The sequence below is a fragment of the Arachis hypogaea genome, chromosome 13 (genome assembly GCF_003086295.3).
Source record: "Arachis hypogaea cultivar Tifrunner chromosome 13, arahy.Tifrunner.gnm2.J5K5, whole genome shotgun sequence".
In the NCBI taxonomy this organism is placed as follows: domain Eukaryota; kingdom Viridiplantae; phylum Streptophyta; class Magnoliopsida; order Fabales; family Fabaceae; genus Arachis; species Arachis hypogaea.
The window spans coordinates 17,073,158-17,096,568 of NC_092048.1; the positions used below are offsets into that span (position 1 = coordinate 17,073,158).

The 23,411-nt window shown below is 29.8% G+C and overlaps 2 protein-coding genes across 7 annotated transcripts; one reads left to right on the top strand and one right to left on the bottom strand.

The window, feature by feature from the left end:
- LOC112737503 (pentatricopeptide repeat-containing protein At1g73710-like) lies at positions 1-23,209 on the bottom strand. 6 transcript variants are annotated; one of them, XM_072211323.1, is made up of 9 exons: positions 20,140-23,209; positions 19,840-19,939; positions 19,671-19,744; positions 18,647-18,953; positions 18,422-18,527; positions 18,236-18,348; positions 18,061-18,129; positions 17,732-17,819; positions 1-654 (listed from the first exon to the last, which is right to left on the bottom strand). In XM_072211323.1, the coding sequence occupies exon 1, from the start codon at positions 23,069-23,071 to the stop codon at positions 20,162-20,164; it is 2,910 nt and encodes a 969-aa protein (XP_072067424.1). In that variant the 5' UTR covers positions 23,072-23,209; the 3' UTR covers positions 1-654; positions 17,732-17,819; positions 18,061-18,129; positions 18,236-18,348; positions 18,422-18,527; positions 18,647-18,953; positions 19,671-19,744; positions 19,840-19,939; positions 20,140-20,161. The 6 variants fall into 6 exon arrangements, with proteins under 6 accessions (XP_072067424.1, XP_072067425.1, XP_072067427.1 ...); XM_072211324.1 differs by having other exon boundaries at positions 17,732-17,889; XM_072211326.1 differs by lacking the exon at positions 18,647-18,953 and having other exon boundaries at positions 17,732-17,889.
- LOC114924961 (uncharacterized) lies at positions 17,688-18,386 on the top strand. The gene has a single exon (XM_029291196.1). The coding sequence runs from the start codon at positions 17,688-17,690 to the stop codon at positions 18,384-18,386; it is 699 nt and encodes a 232-aa protein (XP_029147029.1).
- Positions 23,210-23,411: the final 202 nt, after the last annotated feature.

Consider the following 23,411-nt stretch of genomic DNA (forward strand, 5'->3'; position numbering starts at 1 on the left):
TATGGGAAACATGATGCAACATTAGACTTAGTTTGCATAGATGCCTCTTAAGTCCATTTATCTATAGCTTTCAACTTCATAATAATTCATCTCACAGAAATATACTAGTTGGCTGTTACACCTTAACATGTAGGAGGCTATGATCTATTATTGGCCATTGTTTGAGACTCTAAAACAGCATCACGTGATTTCATATGCATGACCCCATCTTTTAACCCCCTTCAACAATCATTTCTCTTGCCTTCAAAAACAACACAACACAACTCCCTGACAATCTGAAGATCAATACTTGAACACCTTCTTCTTAAGAGAGCTTTCCCTTGCTCTTTCCATTCCCTACATACTACAAGAAAAATGGGGAAAGGCATCATTCTCAGCTAAGCAAGCAATTTCAAAATCTGTACAAGTCCCAAAGGGTTATCTTGCAGTGTATGTCGGAGATAATCAAAAGTGTTATGTGATTCCTATTTCATATTTGAACCAAGCTTCATTCTAAGAGTTGAGTGAAGTTGAGGAAGAGTTTGGATATGATCATCTCATGGGAGGTGGATATCATCTCATCCCATGGGAGGTCTCAATTCCTTGCAGTGAACATGTATTCCACCAACTCGCATCTCCCTTGAGTTGAGATTGATGAAGAATCTCAAAATGAAACTGATTAACATAGATTAGCATACATGTTATAACAGATTAGTATAGAGAATTAGAATGACAAATTCAAAGAGTCTGTGTTCTATACCCTTTTTTTTTGTGTAACACAAATTGACAATGAATTCAATTACTCATATCTATGACATCTTTCAATTCTCGAAGCAAGTAACAGCCTATATATATTGCATGAGAAAAACCAGATTCCAGTGTGAATGAATTTCAAGCATGAGAAAAACCAGATTTGATAAATTTCATATTGTGCTAATGGAGAAAGAAAACTCTATTGTGGAACCAGGAGATCCTTCACCATTTCAACTTCATATCATCAATTATACCATCAAACTTTAATATTCTAGAGTAAAAAATAACAGATGACATCATTTCACAACGTAAGTGTCAAGCATACCATCATATCCAATTTTATAGACTCATAGAGACTAATATCCTTCATCACAATTCAAGTTCACAAGGCCACATATATTATTACATCTCAATATTGTTGGATAGAAAAAGCCAGATATATCATACATCGCCACAATTTGATTTTGTAGTCATATAGGACAAACATATTACTCTTCCACACATTTCATTTTTCTAGGCTCACAAGAATAATGAACATGATCTCACAATTTTACCATCAAAACAAATCATTGCACAATTATTTTCAACGGACAAAATTTTAATTTGATGTACTAGTAAGTGAACAGAAAAAACATTACAAAAGAATTGAAATGACTCTGCAACTAAGTTGTCATGCTGTAAAAGTCCATCACAAATTGATAATGAATTCAATCACTCAATTATTTTCTGTTTATATATAACATCTTTCAATTCTTGAGCAGCTTATATATGCAAAGTTACTTGTAATGAGAAAAGCCAGATTTCACGGTTCAATATTCTAATAAATTTCAAAACATGAACAAGAACACATCAGAGAAAGAAAACTCTATTTTGGAGCCAAGAGATCCCTCGCCGCATTTCAACAACATTGGGGCCAAAAGATCTTTCACCATATTTCAACGTCATAAGGTCAATTAAACCATCAAACTTCAATGTTCATGGGTCAAACAAGCCCAATAACATATACCATCAAACTTCATCATATCCGATTTTTTTGGGTCATAGGGACCCTTCATCACAATTTCATTTCGTAGAGCCACACATCATTGTATCCGATTTTATCGGGTCATAGGGACTAAGATCCTTCATCACAATTCAACCTCACAAGGGCACATATATCATCATGTACGAACTAAGATCCTTCGTCACAATCCAATCTCGCAGGGCCACATATATCATCATTCCAATTTTATCGGGTCATAGGAACTAAGATCCTTCATCATAGGGTCACATATGTCATTACTTTTCAATATGATTGGACAGAAAAAGCCAACTAAATTACCCTTCCCACATTTCAGTTTTCTAGGATCATAAGCATCATCAACATTATCACACAATTTTTCCATCAACAAATCATTACACAACTTTTTCAAGGGACATCTCTTATTTGATCCACATAGTACTAAAAATCATCGCAAAAGAATTGAAACAACTCTGCAACTAAGTTTGTCATGATGTAAAAGTCAATCCTATATCATTCTGCAACAAATTCATTTCCCAAACGCTCAAACATACATTGTGCAAGGTAGAATTAAAATAAATTCAAAGTCCAGAGTCGCATCCAAATCATAAAAATAACAGAGAAAACAGCCCATGCCTAGAAGTATCAAATGGCAAAACTCAAATGTCCTTAATAACAGAAAAATAGTTGGGGAAATAAAGAAAAACCAACCTTTCCAAAACTAACTCATGATCCCCAAGATAATAAAAAATAACAGCAATAATCAAAAGCAAACCTTTTTCTTTTTTGGACATGAATATATTCCATAAGAGCAATGATTTGCACACAAAATTTTGTAAAACACAAATTGACAATGAATTCAGTCACTCAATTATTTTCTGTTTTGTCTAACATTGTCGACAAAATAATTATCTCATCTTTCAACGCTTGAGCAGCTTATGCAAAGCTACTTGCGGTAAAAAAAATCATATTTTACTGTTCACTGTTTTGATAAATTTCAAAGCATGAACAAGAAACATCAGAGAAAAAAAACAGTATTTTGGAGACGAGATCCTTCACCACATTTGGAGCCAGAAACCCTTCGCCAAATTTTAAGGTCATAGGGTCAACTTTACTATCAAACTTCAATATTCATGGGTAAAAAAAAAGCCAAATAACATCATTTTGCAACATAAGGGTCAATCATAGGGATTATACTCGGGTTATAGGGACTAAGATCCTTCACCCCAATTCAATTTCATAGGGCCACACATCATTGTATCCGATATTTTCGGGTCGGGTCATAGCGACTAAGATCCTTTGCCACAATCCAATGTCATAGGGCCACGCATCATTATATCTGAGTTTTTCGGGTCATATGGACTATGATCCTTCATCACAATTCAATTTCATAGGACCACGGATTATTGTATCCGATTTTCTTGAGTCATAGGGACTAAGATACTTTGCCACAGTTCAATTTCGTAGGGCCACGCATATCATCTTATCCAATTCTATCACATCATAAGGACTAAAATCCTTCATCAAAATGATTTTATCGGGTCATAAGGACTAAAATCCTTCATCACAATTCATAGAGCCACATATGTTACGTTTCAATATAATTGGACAGAAAAAGCCAACTATATCACCCTTCCACCCATTTCAGTTTTCTAGGATCATAAGCATCATGGACATTATCACACAATTTTATCATCAACAAATCATTACCCAACTTTTCGAGGGACATGTTATATGATCCACATAGTAAAAAAAATCATCGCAAAAGAATTGAAAAAATTCTGCAACTAAGTTTGTCATGCTGTAAAAGTCAATCATATATCATTGTGACAAATTCTTTTTCCAAAAGCCTCAAACGTACATTATGCAAGGTAGAATTGAAATAGATTCAAATTCCAGAGGAGAGAAAACAGTGCATCCAAGAACTATCAAATGGAAAAACTCAATTGTCCGTAATTCAATCACAGAAAAACCAACTTGTCCAAAACCAATTCATTCCCAAGATAATCAAGAAGTAACAACATAGTAAAAAAGCAAACCCTTTTTCTTTTCTTGCACAAAAAAAGCCATCTTTATAATGGATTCTGACGTTGAGCACCAAAATGCAAAAGATTTTCTGGGGAGGGGAAAGAGAGAAGACCCAGGGGGGGGGGAGAGAGACATCTTTACAAAGAGAACCAACAGAAAAAAAAAAAGGGGGAATCATCCCCATTACCGAAACGTGCAGATAATAAAGTTTCTTCACTCACCATTGTTGATTCATACATCCTTTAAAACCCTAATCAATCAGATTTTGCAAAAGCACCAACAATTTCCCTCGCATTTACCGTAGAAATTTTGTTAAACCGAGCCTCCGAATAGAGCCTTTATCCCATTACTCCACTCCCATTATTCAAAGTTTTCAAAGTTATAGCAGCGAAAGAAAGAACCCAGCAATTGGGAAAGAAGAAGAGAAAATAAAGAACAATAGTACCAGAGAAAACCAAATTTAAGAGGAACAAGAACCGCTTATTGGAAAATCACAACCAATGTAGGAAGTGCAATTGAGGAGTGAAGTTGAGAAGAGTTTCGCATTCTTATATAGATTGTCAGTGGCGGTGTTTTAGGTTTAGTGGACTGTGTTTAGAAATTTAATAATTACAATTATAATTTTTTAATCCTTTCTAATCCTTTTTTTTTAGTAGGCCAATGACTAATTGACTTATGCATTTATTTAATTACCGGAAGCTCTTTTTCTTTTTTTTTTTTCATTTCTTTTGAAGTTATTTACTATCACAATTAATTAATTAATTAGTGTATGTTTTCGTGTAAGGGACAGCATAATAAATAAAATTATATAAAGTTTTTTATTAAAAATTTAAACGAAAAATATATAGTAATTATTATTATAAATATTTTATAACTTAGAAATATTTAAAATAATTAGTATTTTTTAATCAATTTGAGTTAGTTGAACTATTATCTTATTTGTTTGTTTAAATAAATATTTGGAGTTTGAATTTTATTTTGTGTATAGTAATTCATTGGCTAGCAGTTGATCCTTAATGAATAGAATATCAACACGTGATGGATTAGTTCTCGACTTGCGGAGTTAGAAAATCCATAAAAAGAAATAGTATTTGTCTTTAAAGCAAAATAATTTCTCATTGATAACAATATTGAAATTTACTTGGGACAATTTTATTTATTGGTATTGTATTCATTTTTTAAGTCAAAACAATTATATTTTATTATATAATTTTCAAGTTTTCAAACTTATAGATTTATGTTGTTACAAAAGCTATTAGATTGATTAATATTTTTTTGTAATATTACGAGAACATTACCGTTGAGTATTAGTTAGTGTGAAAAAAATTCAATAACAACTTTTGTTATTCAATATATAATTCATTTTCTTGAAAAATAAATTAATATTTTCTAAATTGGTAAATACATTCTCTTTTAATTCTTACAACATTTTATTTGACAATATTTGCCATTAAAAAATAACAAATGACCACACTATCCTACAATATGATGTATAAAGTAATTTTTTATTTTAAAATTAATTATGGTTAGTGAAATAAAATTCAAAATCATTTTTTTATTTTCTTACCCAAATTTGAATTTAGAATTAATTAACAATTATCTTTTTTTTAATTTCAATAACAAAATAAGATTAGTTAGGTGCAAAATATTAGAATTTAATGATTTAGATTATTTAAATTTTAATTACCAAAAATTAAGTTAAAAATTAATTATAACTTAATAATCAATAATATATATTAGTATGTAAATAAAAATATCTAATATATTAATTATTTATTTTTTTGACAGGTCTAATGTATAATTTATTGAGAGTTGATTTATTCTTAAATTTTTTTTATAAACTTTGTAGTATGTGAAAATAGTAATCTTATTTTTTATTATTATTTAAAAAATTATTCACAATTTTTTAAAATTATATAATTAACTTATGATTATTTTTCTACTAAAAAATATTAATTTATACTATTTATATATTTTTTTAATACTAATAAGTAAGTAAATATTTGTACTATTATATTTATTATCCTAGATAATGACTTAAATTACTTATTTTGTATATTAAATAAAATAAATAATATCTTGTATCGTAAATTTATTAAATATTAAGAAAAAAAATTATGCAATAAATCATATAAATAGTCAATATAAAAAAAATTATTTATCATATATAATAATTTTTTATACATGTAGTGTCATGTATATATTAGAATTATTTGTTTTAATTATGTGAGTGATTATGGTTATTTTTATTTTTTCGTTATATTAGTAAATAATATTTAAAACTAAAAGAAAAAAAATACTTAAAAATTTTTCTTAATTTCAATAAAAAATTATCTTGTAAATATATCAAACTTTTGCGTATACTAAATGTTATAATATTTAATTGTATAATATTTGTTATAATATTGACTCAAAAAAAGCAAGATCAACCTAAACACATTGTTAGGGTCCTAAATTCAACTTAGGTTTATTACCTTAAGGTCCAATGTAAATGAAGTCCACGTATCCCCTTTCAAATCGACTTAGATTGAATCTATGTTGTTAGTTAGGTATGGTCATGGGTACTCAAAAAGAGCATAGCGGGCTCCTTTTCCATCCTTTACTCCCGTTAAAAAAGATGCCTCTATCCCCTCTTCATCTTTGCAAGTCCCTGTTTTATTTTCTCCTCGAAAAATGCAAATTTTTTCAAGTATTTATAGATATTCTTTGGACTTTTTGAAAAAACAAAAGACATTATAATAATGTGTAAGTTAATTTAAATTTTTTTAATAACCATATTTGTTCGATAAATTATGATAACAAATATGCATTGAATATATTTTGAATATAATATATGTTTTATTATTTTGTATAGAACAATATTAGTTTTAATTTTTATATTTTTTATTATTGAGTATTAAAAATAAACAGTATTTATATTATTAGTATTTTTTTTACTTTCCTCAACTCTAAGTATGATTAGACCTAAAAATTCGTCCACCCCATTAGAAACAAATGTAATCTAATTAGTTTTTTTAGGGTTAAGTATATTTTTGTCCCTAAGGTAGGGGCTGAAAATTTTTTTCGTTCCCAACATTTTTTTTGCTTACAAAATCGTCCTTAAGATTTAACTTAATTTTAAAATCGTCTTTTTTACCATAATTTTAATTTTTATTACTAAATTATCACTAATTAAAAAATATAAAAGAAAAAAGAAAAAAAAAAGAAAACGAGTTAAAGGGCTAGGGAAGGGAATCACGGTGGGGGGTTTCAGGGAAGAAGAGGGGGAAGGGAAGGTGGGAAAGAGAAGGGGAACGGAATCTCTTACCGCTGCTCCTCGTCGTTCGCTCCTCGCCGCTGCTCCTCATCGTTTGGTCCTCGCCACTGCTTATCGATCTGTGAGGGTGGACGTCGCGCGCTACTCGCCATTTTGCTTCTCCTCCTCGCTTGGTCGCCGGTCGTCACTGCTCCTCGCCGGTCGCCGCTGCTCCTCGTCCTCCTCGCTGGTCACTCGCCACTGTTGTTGTTCTTCTGCTTCTGGTTCTATTATGTTGTTGATTCTAATTCCATTTTGCTTCTGCTTCTATTTCTATTATGTTGTTGATTTCTGATTATGATTCTTTTATATTGTTGTTTTTGGTTGCTTCTGCTTCTGCTTCTTCTGCTTCTGGTTGATTACATTGTTTCATTGTTGTTGTTGCTACTCTTCTGCTTCTGCTTTTGGTTTATTACATTATTTCATTATACAGATTTGTTGATCTATTATCCATTTTTTTTAATGTTTATTACATTATTTTATTGTTGTTGCTTCTTGTTCTGTTTCTGCTTCTACTTCTGCTTCTGGTTGATTTTGGGGAAGAAGGAGAATGGTATTTTAGTCCGAAGAACGATTTTAAAACTAAGTTAAACCTTAGTGACAATTTTGTAAGCAAAAAAAAGGTTGGGGACGAAAAAAATTTTCAACCCCTATCTTAGGAACAAAAATCGTACTTAACCCCTTTTTTTATAGTGCTATACATTGGCATAATCATAGGAGAATTAACTTTAGCGAGTTAACGATAGTGTTTAGTCACTACAAGAGTATTTTTACACAAAATTAATAATCAATCATGTATGCCTTCTGATGAAAATAATATATTCAACATAGATGTTTGTTAGGTAAAAAATAAAATATTGACAAAGAAAATTCGTTACAATGGGTATATTCATTTAATAAATATTCTTCTATCCAATAATATAAAAAGTAGACTATCCACACTAAATTACTACAAGTCCAACTCTCATCAATAGTAGTAGAATGTCTAAATTGGGACATTTTCGAACTATAGTCCGTCAAACAAATAATCAATGAAATATTCATACATGCATTCTCATTTTGAGTATATTTATACATAAAAAAAAATTAACATCAAAGAAAAAAAAGGCAAAAAAGAAGAGTTAAAATAGAAAGAGCGATAAACATGATGCTTCTTATAATTTTGTTTGGCCATATATATATAAAAGACCAGAAAACCATTATTATCTAACAAAATTAATTTGTATTTATTACATTAATTTTGAATAAATAAAAAATTATCTTATTTTAATTTAGTTGTTAATTCACATAATTTAAATTTGGCTCAATACCAAGATTCAAAAACCCGATAGGATCAGTCGAACTAGGAACCTTTGACTACACTGATTCAGGTAACAGCAAAAATCATCGCTTCAAAAAACTGTTAAACTGGCAAAACCAAATCTTGGTATTGAGACAAATTCAAATCATATGAATTAAAGATTAAACTAAAATAAGATGATTTCTTACTTATTCAAATTAAATGCAATAAATCTAAATTAATTTTGTTAGATAATCATGGTCTTCTAGTCTACTATAGATAGATGATCACACAAAATTATAAGAATCATCATTTTTATCGCTCTTAGCTTGTTATTTCAACTCTTCTTTTCTTTCTTTCTTTTTTCTTTATGTATAATTTCTTTTATGTATAAATATACTCAAAATGAGAAGGCACAGATGAATGTTTCATTGATTGTTTGTTTAACAAATACTATAATCCGAAAATATCTCAATCTAGATATTCTAACACTATCGATGAAAGTTAAACCTGAAGTAATTCAAGGTGGTCAATGTATTTTTTATAGTATTGGATAGAAGAATATTTGTTAAAATAAATATACCTATTATAATGAAAATTTTTCTCAATTGTTAGATTTTTATGTCAATTTTGTGAATTCTTTGAAGGTACAAGACAATAAAATAAGTTGACTTTAATATCATTAGAAGTTAAATTTAATTGTTCAAGTAAGCACCACTAATTATGTTAATAAAGTAATTTTGTATTAATAATGGAATTTACATTTTAATTTTCTCGAGTAAATTTATTTTAAAATGTAGGAATTAGACTCAATTACGCTAAAATTTTAAAGGTAATATAGAATTTCACAACAAAATTAACCTTCATTAAGGAAATAAATTTATTTATGACTTTTTCCTAATTATAAATAATAACAAGACTTAGAAAAAAATTAATGTCATCATTCTTATTAACTAAATTATAATATTAGGTAGTTGATAGTTTTATAAGCGAAAATTATTAAGTAATAATGTAAAAATTAACAACGAACAAGCAATAAAGATTCATAAAATTTATATTATATATTACTAATTTTATAATTAAAATATGTCACATATTATATTATCATCTATTCTATTTATTATCTATTCTATTATATAAAAATCAAGTTTCTGTGCACTTAATGATGGAGCTAATGTGACATGCTTCTAAGAGTGTTTAGCAATTTATTTCTTTTAACTCATTAAATACAATTTATTACGATAAATTAACTATATCAACTAATTGATTTGATTAGATATTTAAATATTATATAATTTATTATAATTTATATCAATTTGATTTAGTAATATTTTCTAATTTATTTCTTTTAATGTTCTGTTAGTATTATTTATTTATTTTTAATTTATTAAACCAAATTCATAATACTAATTATCTGTATTAATTAATCAATTTGATTAATTTATTGATCATTAAAATAATAAATCTATGAATAAAATAAACAACTGAGATATTTTTTTATTAATAATTAAATCAAATCAAATCATATATATTGAACTAAATTCAAATAATGTGAATTAAGGGTTAAACTAAAATAAGATATTTTTTTACTTATTCAAATTGAATGCAATAAATACAAATTAATTTTTTTAAATAATCATGGCCTTCTAGTCTTCTATATATAGATAGCCACACAAAATTATAAAAATAATTATTTTTATCGTTTTTCCTATTTCAACTCTTCTTTTCTTTTATTTTTTTTATGTATAAATGTACTTAAAATTAGAAGGTATGGATGTTGGATGAGCGTTTCATTAATTGTTTGGTTGATGAATACTATAGCCCGAAAATGTCTCAATTTAAGAATTTTACTGCTACCGATGAAAGTTGAACCTGTAGTAATTTAGGGTGACCATGATCATTTTTATAGTATTGGATAAAAGAATATTTGTTAAAATGAATATATCAATTGTAATTAATTTTTTTTTGCCAATCTATTATCTTTTGCCTAACAAATAATATCCATGTTAAATATATTATTTTCATCAGAAAGCCACACATAATTGATTGATAATTCTATGTATAAAAATACTTCTGTGGTAACTAAACACAGTATTATTAATTTGCTAAAGTTAATTCTCCTATGATTATACCAATGTATAGTATTATTAGATAAAAACTTATTAGATTACATTTCTAATGAGGTGAGTGAGCTTTTAGGCCTAATCACGATTAGAATTAAGGAAGGTTAAAAAATGCTAATAATACGAATATTTTTTATTTTTAATACCCAATAATAAATATATAAATTAAAACTAATATTGTTCGTACAAGATAATAAAACGTATATTATACTCAAAACATATTTAATCTGTATTAACTATCATTGTTTATTAGTTACGTTATGACAAATCTGGTTATTAAAAAAATTAAAATTAACTTAAATATACACAATATTATTCCATGCGTTTTATTTTTATTTTATCATCATAAGTCATATATATTATAAGAGAACCTCATCTTTTTACCAACTATTCTTCCATTCATTAGTTTTTACAAAGAAAAAGATGGATGATTTTGTTATTTTTAGTTTTTTGATGTGTATGAACGACGCATAATAATATTGTGTTTGGCAAGAATATATGAAATTTTAAAAGGTTTAAATATGAGTTTGGTCATTGACGTATTCGTAGATGAATTACAGAATAGATAAAAAGATGATTAATAAAAAAATAAGTAGTTAAAACTTTTTCAATATTAACAGCCTTAGTACATTACTAGCGGTTCAACAGGCATCAGCCGCTTTTCTATTGTTTTTAAGAAATTAATTTTATTTTTTTGTTAATATATTATTTATTTTTCAAATTTATTTGATAAATATTTTTTTATTTTAATATTAATGTGATCTTATTTATATCATATTTTGTTGAAATTAAAATTACTATAAAAAATCTTTAAAATGTTAAATTATGAAAGCACACAATAAAAAGATAATATAAAATTGTCCTAATTTAAAGTTCTAGATAATATACGAAGTAAAATATTCGATAGAGTAGATTTTTATTCTCAATTATGCTTAAATATATAAAGAGTATTTTCAAAATGATAATGCTTCTATTGTATTTTCTTAAAAGTTTTGAATGTCGTCTATTAATTTATAATATTTTTAACTTAATTTTTTCAGCCACTTTTTTATTGAGTTAAAATTATTTTATATTTTTATTTTTAAAATTATAAATTTAATATCAATAATTAAAAATAAATTATAAAAAATAAAATATCTTAAATTATTTAATATCTGTAAAAAATATAAAATAATTAAATTTAAATTGAAAAAATAAGAAAAAATTATATTATTATTATGTATAATAAAATTAAGATAAAAATTTACTAACATTGTCTACAAATTAGTTATTCATATATTAAATTTATTTATTTTTTCAATCTTATTTAATTTAAAATAAATTTAAAAATTTATATTTAAAACACTTTTTATCTTTATGAATAGTTCTAATAGATAAAAAAATATCTCTTTAATCTTATATTAAACATCTTTAATTATTTTTAATTTTATTATTATTTTAAAATTATTAATTTTTATTTAGATTATATCCATTTTTTTATCATTCTTTTTACATGTATAATAACTATTATTGTCTCATCGTCACTTTGCCTTGTTTTATTTTCTTTCCTTATTTTCTTCTTTTATTAACCCCAACTGAAATCAATTACCACCATACCATTGTGATATCTCTCATTTTTGTTCATCACTTTGATTCATTCATAACTATCTATTGTGTTAACTTTTAAGTTGTTAAAAATTTGCTAAAAGAATTATTTTCTTATTTGATTTAGATATCTAGATGTATAACTATTATATAGATATTTATTTTTCATACTTTATCATTTTAAGAAAATATTTAAGATATCAAGCATTCAAAAATTTTGTATAGAATAAATAAATAAAAATAAAAAATCTATAAGTTATTTAATTTTTTTAATATATAGAATAATTAAATTTAAATTAATTTAGGTATAATACTAAAATCATTAAGTTGTTATTATGTGTAACAATGAAAATAAAAATTTATAAATTTATTTATTTCTCAATTTTATTTAATCTAAAGTAGATATAAAATTTATATTTAAATCACTCTTTTCTTTTGCATCATTTTAATGGCTAAAAAACTTTTATTTCTAATAATTTTATATTCAACATTTTAAATTATCTTTAGTTTTATTATTCTTTTAGAATTTTTATTTTTTATTTTTATTATTCTTTTTTCTTACCATTATCTATCTACATATTTATCGTTGGTTCACCGCCACTCTTATATTAGCTTGTTCTCTCTTCTTCTCCTTCTACATTCTCTTCGATCGCAATTAGTTATGACCATATATTAATTCATAATTATTACACTCAAAAATGAATACTAGTTTAAAAATAAAGTAAAAAAAAAAAAGGGTCTTGTAACAATTGTGTGAATCATTTATACTCCTATAAATATAACGAGAGAGTAAACTTAACTTTTACTGTTATGAGTATTTTTTTTATTATTTAATGCACACAAAGTCATATATTTTTATTTATGATAAAAGTTAAAAATTAAAGTTAAATGATATTATTATTTTTTTTGTTTAACAAAATTAAAATAAAGTACAAAAATAAAAATTAAAATTAAAAAAATAAATAGTTCTAAAAAAGGATAATGTCAAATTTTATGTCAGTTATGTATGAGAATGATGATTTATTTTATTATATTTATTTTTATACCAAATAATAAAAAAATTAAATTTTATGTTTGTTTTTTTGTTACTTATTTTACTTATTTATAGTTGTTTTAATTAGACTTTATACTTATTGAGTCATATTTTTTCCTAACAAAAAAATAGTTATGAAGTCATTTTTATGTTTTTATAGGAGGACATTCATTATATCATAATTTTAATAATTAATGTAAATTTTAAAAAATTGAATAAATTTATATTTATTTTGATTACATTCAAGAGTGAATGATATGTATTCTTATAGTCGAGAAATAGACTTAACTTTTTTTATAATAAGTAATTTTTTCAATAATTTAATTTATAAAAAAATCTCATATTTTTATTTATCCTACAAATTAAAAATTAAAATTAATATTCATAATTTTGATTAACAGAATTAAAATAAAATATAAAAATAAATCTTGAATAAAAATAAAAATGCAAAATTTTAAATCCCAAAATATAAAATAGTTAAGAGATAAAAAAATTACTTAAATATAATTTTTTTAAGCCACTCCATGAACTTAGATAAATAAATATTACATGCAAAATGAATCATGATATATTGACACAAAAATTATTGTGTGTAAATTTTTAAAAAAATAATAAACCTCTCTCATTAATAACAATATTGGAACTTAAATTTGAACGCTAATTGATATTATATATTGTGTAGGTACTTAGAGTATATTAAAAGAGTACGCTAATAATTTAAAGAAACAAATTATTCTGTGTAAATTTATTTTTAAGAAAAATTATACTTGTTAGAACTATTTTACTTTTATTCCTTAAAAACATATCCTAATAAAAAAATCTGTAACAATAATTTACATCTAATAGGAATATCTTAATGAGGTTACCGTAAAAAAAAATAGGTAGAAATTATTTTATTCAACCTAATTGACGAAAGAATTTTTTTTAATAATAAATCTCTCTTTAAGAGTAATATTGGAACTTAAATTTAGACACCAATTATCATTATATATTGTATAAGTATCAAGAGTATATTAAACTAAAATAGTATGATAATAATTTAAAAAGAAAAAGAGGAATGCTGGGCCAACTTTTGTGATTTGTAGCCATCAAATAGCCATCAATGATGGTTTTAATGGTGTGAGATTGGTGTGAGATTTCATCCAATGGCTTACTTTTCTTTGCTAGTTATATACTGGCTAAAATTTAACAAAGTTGCTGTCCCCTAGACTTTTCCAAAAAAAAATTATTTGTTCTACATTTAATTAAAAAAAAATTACTTTGTTTAAACTATTGTGAAATTGGAACCATTTTTATAATCTTAAGATTGAGAGTGAATAATTTTTTAAATTTTTTTGAAAGTGGAAAGTGAAGTAGTTACATCATTTAGAAAGTGAATACGTGACTGAGTCTGGAATTTTAAATTATAAAAACGATGGTAGAATAGAAAAAGAATTGGATACTAAACCTTCCGTATTTCCATTATATATTGTTATAGATTGGTACAGCTCATTATATATATATTGGTATAGATTTTATTAAAAAGTACTCCTTTATACGTAATTTTTTTATTAAATATACACATAAAAAAATTTACTTTAATAGACATACGTAATTAAAATTTAAGTACTATAATAAGTAAATTTAAGTACTATAATAAAAATTAGTGTTTCTTTTTTTTTAGTAGTATTCTTAACATAAGTAATTTTAATATTATTTCTTTTATACACATATTAAGTTTTATTTTATCTGAAATAAAATGAATCAGATTTAAATTCTATCATGGGGTAAAGTCAATTTTTTTTATTAAAAAAATAAAAAGAATTGATAGTGAACACCAGTTTGATTTTAATTACTTTTATAATTGAAAGTGGAGAAGTTACGTAACTCTCTCGTGAGTTAACGAAAAATTTACAAAACTGAATATTAATTTATAAAAATAAGGATAAAATAAAAAAATAGATTTGGATACCAAAACTCTGACCTTAAAGGAGATCAACAACAAAAAGAGAGGGAGATTAAGAAAAAAATTTCTCAGCTTTGGAGACAAGAAGAGAAATATTGGGGACAAAGGTCCAGGCTTAAATGGCTGAGATGGGGAGATAAAAATACAGCTTTTTTTTCATGCTACAACCATTCAGAGAAGGGATAGAAATAGAGTTGAAAGGTTGAAGAACAGTTCTGAGGAATGGATTCATGGAAAATCACTTTAGGGAACTGTTCACCACGGTGGGGAAAAGAAATTTTGAAAAGTGCATTAAAGGAATACCCAAAAAGGTTACAGATGAGATGAATGAAGAACTAAACAAGGAGATAAATATGCAAGAAGTTAAGGAGGCCGTGTTTAGCATGGGGAGTTTAAAGGCTCCGGGACCAGATGGTTTAAATGGTCTATTTTATCAGAAATATTGGCACATTATTCAGGAGGATGTTTTAGCAGTGGTGCAGAATTTTTTTGATGATGGGACTATTCCAAAAGATATTAATGAAACCATAGTGGTTCTCATACCTAAGGTGGATAATCCGGAAAATTTGAATCGTCTTAGACCGATAAGTTGTTGCAATTTTATTTATAAGATAATATCTAGAATTTTAGTAATCAGGTTGAAAAGGATTTTGGACATTATTGTGTCTCCAATTCAAAGTGCTTTTGTGGGAGGGAGAATGATACAGGATAATATCGTTATTGTTCAGGAAGCGTTTCATAAAATTGGAAAGAAAGGAAGAGAGGGGATGGAAGATTTAGCAATAAAATTGGATATGAATAAGGCATATGATAGGCTTGAATGGGACTTTTTGGAAGAGGTATTAAAGGCCTTTGGATTTTGTCAAAAATGGGTGAAGATGATGATGAGTTGTGTTACAGGAGCTAACTATAGGTTTAAGGTGAATGGTAAACTAACAAAAAAAAATCAAACCAGTAAACTAACAAAAAAAATCAAACCACAGAGGGGATTAAGGCAAGGGGATCCGCTTTCACCCTATTTGTTCATTATTGCGGCTGAAGTTTTTACTATCTTGATGAATAGAGCAGAGAGAGAAGGAGATATTACTGGTATGAAATTAGCTCCAAATGCTCCAAATTTAACCCATCTTTTGTTTGCTGATGATTGTATCATTTTCTCGAAAGCTAGAGAGGAGGATATATATCAACTTATTCAAATCTTAAATGTTTACACGGAAGCCTCCGGTCAAAGAATAAATTTGGATAAATCCGGAATAATATTTGGGAATCATGTTTCTATAAATACAAGAGTACAGATTGAAGAAATTCTTGGAATATCTACTTGGGATAATCCAGGAAAATATTTGGGCCTGCCTGCGAAATGGGGAAGATCTAAGATGAAAGCGCTAGAATGGATAGAGGATAAAGTTAATAAAAAAATTGAGGGATGGAAAGAGAAACTCCTTAATCAAGCTGGGAAAGAAATCCTAATTAAAGCAGTGATTCAGGCTATACCTTCATACGTCATGAATGTGGTGAAGCTGCCAAAGAGTTTTTGCAAGAAATTAGAAGGCAAAATAGCAAAATTTTGGTGGGCTGGATCAGGGAAGGAGAGAGGAACACATTGGATAAGTTGGAAAAGAATGACTAAAAGTAAGAAGGATGGAGGGTTGGGATTTAGAAATTTAGAGAATCAAAATATAGCATATTTGGCTAAGCAGGCATGGAGACTTGTAAAGAATCCTGAGGCAATATGGGCAAAAATTTTAAAAGAAATGTATTTTCCGGATGGAAATTTTTGGGAGGCAAAGGAAAAAAATGGAGACTCTTGGGTTTGGAGAAGTTTAGTGGAAGGGAAAGACTTTATTAGAAGGAATGGAAGATGGAGCATTGGAGATGGAAGTAATATTGATATATGGAAAGACAATTGGATTATCGAAGGTGGGAGTATAAAGAATTACTGGGATAATAGGATATCAATGGTTAAAGACTTATTGGTGGAAGGGGGAGGATGGAATGAAGAGTTATTACGACAGGTGTTTCCTCCTAATATAAAAGATAAGATCCTAAGCACACCTATAAGTCTCATTAATAAGGAAGACTGTTTCTTCTGGCCACATAGATTAGATGGAAATTATACTATAAAATCAGGATACTACATTGCCAAATATGAAGAGAGAGTTGGTGAGGATAATTGGGCATCCTCCAGTGATAATTTCAAGGAAGTATGGAGTGAGATATGGAAGATGCAAATACCGAATAAAATAAAAATCTTCTTATGGAAGGCCTCACACAATATTATTGCAGTTAATTATAATCTTTGGAAAAGAAAAATTACTAACAGTCCAATATGCAGGATATGCAGGAATGGTGAAGAATCAGTGGAGCATGCTATCCTATTATGTCCATGGACAAGACCTACTTGGTTTGGAGCACAGATTCAGGCAATACCGACGGATAATTCAATTCGAACATTTGCTCAATGGTTGCTGGAAACAATCAATAGAATAAAACAGGAAGGCAAAAAATGCAGGAACAACGGATAGGAAGTTTAGGATTCATGTGCTGGGCTATTTGGAAACAAAGGAATAATCATATTTTTCAAGGAGAAGAAATCAGTCCAAACAGAACAATTCAAGCAGCAAAGACAATGCAAACTGAATTTTTATCAGCAATCGAACAGGCAAAAATGAAGCACAAAGGAGCAGAAAATAGAAGGATGAGAAATATTACCTGGAGGGCTCCACCAAGGGATTGGTTGAAAATCAATGTGGATGCAAGCTTCAGAAAATCTAACAGGAAGGGAGCAATTGCAACGGTCCTTAGAGATTGGCAAGGAAAATTTATCACAGGATCAGCAACAGAAATCAGGGCTTTCTCCAGTCTTGAAGCTGAAGCATTAGCACTCAGGGAAGCATTGATAATGGCAAAAAATTTGCAGTTGGGAAAAGTTTTAATAGAGTCAGATAATTTACAATTAATACAATCAATAAAGTCAAATTCTCAGATAGGTGAAATACTAGCTTATTTAAAGGACATAGCACATCTTTTGAAAGATTTACCGGATGTCGGGATAACCTGGACTCCAAGGGAGGGAAATCATTTAGCGCATCTCATAGCAACACAAAGAGCTACAGGTATACTTTCAAGCAATTGGTCAGTGAAATTACCAGCGACAATTGAAACCCAATTGAGAAGAGAAGCAGAAAAAGTTAGAAGAATTGGAAGAAGGCCTACACATCACGAAGGTGCAATCGAGCAAAAGGGAGACCAGATGTTAACGGTACCCAATCAGGTGGTCATTGAAGCCCGGGAAGGAACCGGAGGGGAGCAACGGACAGAGGAGCAACCTGCGTTTGAACCAGAAGACAGTCTTAAACAGGTATAAAATCAAAAATGACAAAAATACGGCAAGAAGTTTACATCAGAATTGAGCAATTTAGTAGAGAGGAACTCCCAGTGAGAATTTGTGGGTTCTTTCACCCTTTGCAACAGAGCTTCCATCAGAGGCGCTGCCAGTGGAGGAGACCTGAGCAAACCGGCACAACCATACCATGCATCGAATTCAGATCTCAAAAAAAAAAAAAAAAAAAAAAAAAGAGAAGAAGAAGGAAAAAGAATGAAAGAAGATGTTGAAGAGAAGAAGACCGGTCTGAAAAGGAAGCCATAGGTGCATAGTTTTCAACTCCTTTTTCATTCAACTTCCACAAGAATTAAGACATTAAGTTACTAGCGTAGTGTAACTGTCTTTGTAAAAAAGGGGATCTGGGTTTGGGATGGGTGGGTTGTAGGGTTTGGGTAGGGTTGAAGGGCTTAGCCCAAGACCAAAAAAAAAAAAAAAAAAAGCTGAGAAAGCTTCATGACTTCATCCCATTCAGGCTTCAGCTATACAATTATCATCCAAATTCAATAGACACAAAGAATTAAATCCTTGAACAATGGAGGATGACATAGGCTGAAAAAAAAATAGAAGGCTTAAAAATTGTGTGTACTTCATACAAATGACAAAAAAGAAAAAAAAAAAAAACAGAGCAATATAAGATTAAACATTAAAGTAAAAACCAAATTACCCTTATTATTTCCATAAAAAAAATTAAAATCAATACACTTCAACATCAATTATGTATCAACTATAAAATAAATAAATTGCATAGCAGATCCAAGGGAGTAAGCTTGATAATAGAATCTACATTCAATACATCATCCACATTCTCAAATATAACTATAATTGCTATCGCAGTATTTCTGTTGAGATTGTCATAATTAACTGTTCCCCAGATGGGAAACATGATAATTAGCTTGCCTTAATAATAATAACTGTTCACCAGATGAGAAACATGATTATTAGCTTGCCTTAATAACAATAACAATAACAATAATGATAATAATAATAATAATAAACTTACACCCCACTACATGTAAAACGACAAACCGTTGAGGAGATGAGCAATAAAGGCAGATAAAATGCTAAAGAAAGAAGAATGTATCAAAAATGCTATTCCCTCCTTTAATGGGCTTCCATTCTGAGACTATGATTTAGAGAAATCTTGCAGTGTAATCGAAATGGTTCAATTTCTAATGTTTTATTCAACTGCTCTCCATAGTTCAGAAATGGGTACTCATGAGAGGATATCTAAGTGTACAGCCGTTAAGATATTTAACAAGAATATACCAGTACTCTGCTTATATTGTTTCCGATAAGATGTAGCTCTTAATAGTTGTCAATGATTGTCTAAGCAATTCAACCTGCCCAGTTAAACAGGAAACATTTAGTGGCTCCTAACTAACATGATTGGAATTTAAGCAGCAGATATAAGTTGGGGAAAGATATAGAAAGGAACCTGCTCCCAATCTACACCAGTGTTATTTAAAACTAGAATACAGATGCTTTCCAGTTTCCGATTTATATGGTGACATTAAGTTGTTAGATAAGCTGAGAACCTGCAAAGCAGGTAACTGTTCAAAAATTTTGCCAACATCCTGCAAAAACATAAATAAAAAAGATACTGAATAATAATTGCTGTCAATCAATATATTTCGCTATACAAAATAAGCAAAAAGAAATTTATATATGATCACTTATATTGTACATACATAAATTTGTCTCCCCTAATATACAACCACCTGTGGATTTAACAGACCTCAAAGAAGCTTTCATCAAAATCAATCACAATCACTTCCATTTTCACTTTCAATTTTGCTCTCAACTTCATTATTTTCTTCCAAGTTGAATGTGATTTTCATCTCTTGGCTAACTAACTCAGCTAGGTCCTTTCTATTGCAAACTTTGTAACCATCTATAATAGCCTTGAACAAAGACTTGCATGGCTTGATCTCTCCGCCTCTTAGTTGGGTAAATATCCGTTTCACGCCTTCAACCATGCCAGCTTTTCCATAACAACCTACCATATTAATCTGAGTCACAATGTCCGGCTCCAAATGCTTATCCTGCATTTTCATGTATGTGTTCAAGGCCTTGTTGATTTCTCCAGCCGAACCGTATGCATAGATTGCTACATTATATGCAAAGGAGTCAAGATCAACCTCGGATTCTATGAATGTCTGAACGGATTTAAGCGCCAAATCGTGCATACCAACTAAAGAATACAAAGCAGTGATCGCAGCTTGTCGCGCATAAGGCTTCCCCTCCTTCAGAGATGACTCCAACTGCACAACTGCTTCAATTGGAAACCCTCCCTTCTTTAATACAGTGAACAACACTTTAAAAGTTCCATCATTTGGCAAAAGCTTCTTAGATATCATATCATGTATTAGTTCACCACACTCATAAAGCTGTCCATGAGTGGCATAACATACCAGTACCTTATTATATGAAACACAATCCCTCAGTAAACCTAAAAGCCTCATCTCCTCCGCGATCTCAATGGCCTCGTCGATCCTTCCCACATCTTTATAAAGAAACATCATTGTCACGTATGAAATCCCGTCTGCCCAGCCCATTTCTCTCAAATTCTCGAAAGCCATCTTGGCTTCGGATACCAATCCGAGATCTGCAAAGAGACTGATCATACTATTGCACGCAACTAAATCAAGACCACCTTCCAAGTTCTGCATCCGTTCATAAATGGCTTTTACTCCTTCCAAGTTCCCAACCTTACAATAAGACTTTAGCAAGGATGTCAACACAACTAAATTGGCAGATAATCCGCATTCTTCCATAATGTTGAAATACCTAAGTGCCTCCTCAAGACTACCGTATTCTGCAAATCCGTTTATTAAAGATCCATACACAACCTCATTTGGTTTTACTCCGGCTCGTAGCATTTCCTGGTACACACTGACAGCATCAGAAAGCTGACTGAGACGAGCATAGCATGCAATAACAGCAGAAAAAGTCTGACAATGCGGCTTAAATGCCATCCCTTGCATTTCAACCATGAGATCTCTTGCCTGATCGACTAAATCAGCACCGGATAACATCTGAATGAGAGAATTATAAGTGCAACCATCAGGCCAAGTTCCATGATTCTTCATTCCCCTGAAGAGAGAAACAGCTTTGTCGTAAAGTTTTCCTTTGCCATACGCTTTGATCAAGACATTGTATTCTATGACATCCCTTCTCTGTCCTGGCACACCTCTTTCCCAATAAAACACATTCTCGGCTTCAAGCCAATGTCCCTTTTCAGCAAAAGCATCCATAATTGCAGCACATATACTTGATGATGGTACACCGTTCATTAGAAATTTCTGAAGCATATCATTTGCTTTGTCAAGGGCTCCTTCATTAACATACATCTTGATGATACTAGGAAGAGAGTGCTCATTGACAGAAACAGAAGATTTCTCCATTTCATCAATCAGAGTTTCCACAGCTTGAACCATATTCTTTGAACATAGCGCACCAAGAAGAGCTCTGTGAGTTACATCATCCGGAAAGAGCCCAACATCTCTAATCCTTCTATAACAACAAAGAGCAGCATCAGTATTCCCCGAATTAGCATACAAGGACAGAAGGATATTGTAAGTTTTCGTATCAGGGGATATACCCTTTTCTTCCATTTTATTAAGCAGAGATTCAGCTTCCAACAAATTACCATGACTTCCACAGATAAAGATCATAGTATTAAAAGTGATTGTATCCATTGCCACTCCGGATTTTAACATATCAGCAAAGACTTCGGCAGCATCCTTTAGCCGTCCAGCCTTGCCATACAAATCTATCAAGGTATTGAAAGTTGAAGTCAACTGGGGTTTCTGGGGACCAATCTCCTTGTTTGATGAATTCAAAATGTTTCTCCCACCCGTCTTAAACAGCTCGGTTGAAAGGAAATGCTTGAAACTAATAGGCATCGATCTAGAACCATTCGTAGCAGTAACTGATAGAGAATCCAAATCAAGATCATCTAACACAACCCTACCATCACACCAATCCTTGTAAAACCTATCTGCCCTAACAAACTCTCCCGCATCCTTCAACACCTTAACAATCGTACTCATTGTAACCTCATCAGGAAAAAAACCCCTCAACCTCATATGCTTAATCCACAGAAGTGCTTCTCTAACAAGACCTGCTTTCCCATACACATCAACAAGCATGCTATAAGTGTTATTAGTAGGCGAAACCCCGTTTTTTGCCATTTCGATCCAGAGAAGCCTCAATTGGTCCCATCTCTGAGCCTTACCAAGAACTCTAAGCACAACATTATAGTGAATCACATTGGGAACATACCCTCTCTGTGACTTAAACCACTCAAAAACCTTAACAACACGCTCCCACCTACCCTGTTCCCTAAGTATAACAGTTATCTCTTTAGGACTAGGATTCTGAGAGAAAGAATCAAGGGTCGCTTCAACATCAACAGAATACTCTAAAGATTTCAAAATTGAAGGTAAATTACCGCCATACGCCTTCTTCTTCTTGCTCTTCCGATCCTTTAGGGATGAAGATAGAGTCTTTGAATGACAATGAATGCGAGGAAAGTGCGATTTTGTAATATGGGTTGGCAAATGGCCCGAATAGTGAGGTTTTGTGAGAACCTTGACAACAAAGTTTGAAGAAATTGAAGAAGATGAAGAAGGAGGACTTACAAAAAATATGTCTGAACATGACATGTTATGCTTTCTTTCAAGTAATAAAGATGGCCGTCTTCGTGAGGGTTTAAGGTGGGAAAACGGCCACAGAAGCAAGATTTTTCGGTGGGGAAGTTCGCCTGCGGGAACTTCATAGTAGAGAACGGTTACATAATTTCATGTATTCAACAACTAAAACTCCATTTTAGTCCTGAGATTCACGTGATTACTCATTTTAGTCTTCAAGATTTAAAATTAACTATACTGGTCCTCGAGATTTAGATCCGGGCACACCAATGTAGTCCCTCAGCCCTTTCCGGTGATGACTTAGCAAAAGGAGCGCCATGGTGGCACCCTCTCTACCACGCTGGACCCTGCAACG